The following is a 1,652-nucleotide window of genomic DNA, read 5'->3' on the forward strand; positions in this document are numbered from 1 at the left end:
TTTAAGCAATAAATATGGATGAACTTCTAAATATTTAGTCATTAATGCACCGAAAATATGTTCATTATGATTTATCCAAACATTGATTAAAAGAGAAGGTAATATATAGTGTAAAAAATGTGAAAATCTCAAAATGGCATCTCTCTTAACTAATAATAGAACACATTTTCATATGATGAAAATCAAAATCATGTGTTTAGTTTTTCACTTTTATAAAATTAATTGAATCCGAATTTATTTTATTAACGTAAAATAATTTATATTTTTAGTAGCTTATTAAAAGTATTTCTAATAAATTTTGTTAAAAAAATACTTCTCCTAACAAATTGATTCTGACTAACAAAAATAAGTGCAAAACAAACACTAGTTTACATATTCAACAATTATCTAATACTATTTCCTATAATTCATAGTATTTATCATTTTAGTTATTTACACGCAAATTAGAGTATATCTAATTGAACCAGCTAGTGTTATTAGTTGCTTCTAATAAAGAAATCTGAAAAGTCAAAAGACACACCATACACTATAATCCTAGTATATTATTGCATTATACTTCAATTGAACCGTCAATAATGTATTTTTATGATTTATTGATGGAAGAATTACTACTAATATATAGAGAAGAGCGAGAAGCAGTGGAAAGGGAGAGATTCTTGAGTTAAGCTTTTTGTCTACGTAAAGAAATTTCTATGGAGGGCGAATAGGAGGGGAATATCGTTCAAAATATCTTGAGACTTACGAATCTTGACTATGATTTTAAAAGTGACAATTTATTTATTTATTTTCTGTATAAATTTGTGTAAGGAATCATTATTTTAGAATGTCATATGAAGTATAACCGAGCTGTGCTATGGAGCCATCGTTTTTTGGCACCCTACCAAATATTTGTTTATTTATTTTGTCAAAAGAAACCAAAAGTCGTTCGAAGAATTCATGGCCTCTATATACTGCCTATTATGTGGCATTTGAGAGAAAAAATAGAACTATTTTCACCGTAAAATGGTTGATGAGTAGTTTGGGTAAAAGAACTTAATAAAATATCTTACTCATGGTGCGTACTTAGCTGCTTAATTGATATCAAGAACCTTATAGAACAGTGGGTACATTTATTTCGGGTGAGCAGATGAAGATATGACCCAAATAGTGACACGGACATGACACATTGACACTTAAATTCACTCAAGATTAGTGTGACGAGATCGAACGGCTTCAGGGGTCTGATCCAACGCCTCTCGAAGCTTGTAAACAACCATCTCGAACACCACAAAAAGAGCCCCTTCGTACAAACTCCCCATCGGAAGCAACTCATTCCCCTCACCCTCTTCATCATCCGCCATCGTCTGCGCTGCCACGCAAGCCACCGCATTCGCGTGTCTCACGCACGACCCCCTCTCCGGCTGGGCCGTCAGCAGGAGGACCCTCCCGCCGTTGGATCGGGCCACGCTGCATATGGCCTCCACGGTGGAGAACCCCCCGGGGCCGGCGGAAGCCACCAACAGGTCGCCGGTAGCGATGGGGGGAGTGGTCATGTCGAACACAAGGTGGGCCTGTAGGCCCAGGTGAGCCAGGCGCATGCAGAGGGCCTTCAGCATGAGGCCCTCGCGGCCCACTCCGTAGAGGAAAACACGGGCTTTTCGAGAGGCTACGGC

The 1,652-nt window shown here is 37.8% G+C and overlaps 1 protein-coding gene across 1 annotated transcript in view; it reads right to left on the bottom strand.

Moving 5' to 3' along the window:
* The window catches only part of LOC107617563 (3-hexulose-6-phosphate isomerase), a 1,236-nt gene continuing 551 nt past the window's right edge, over positions 968–1,652 (bottom strand). Inside the window, exon 2 of the mRNA XM_016319341.2 lies at positions 968–1,652. This exon is cut by the window's right edge and continues 34 nt beyond it. Coding sequence (XP_016174827.1) covers positions 1,179–1,652 — 474 coding nt within the window. The 3' untranslated portion in view covers positions 968–1,178.

The sequence above is a fragment of the Arachis ipaensis genome, chromosome B09 (assembly GCF_000816755.2).
Source record: "Arachis ipaensis cultivar K30076 chromosome B09, Araip1.1, whole genome shotgun sequence".
Classification (NCBI taxonomy): domain Eukaryota; kingdom Viridiplantae; phylum Streptophyta; class Magnoliopsida; order Fabales; family Fabaceae; genus Arachis; species Arachis ipaensis.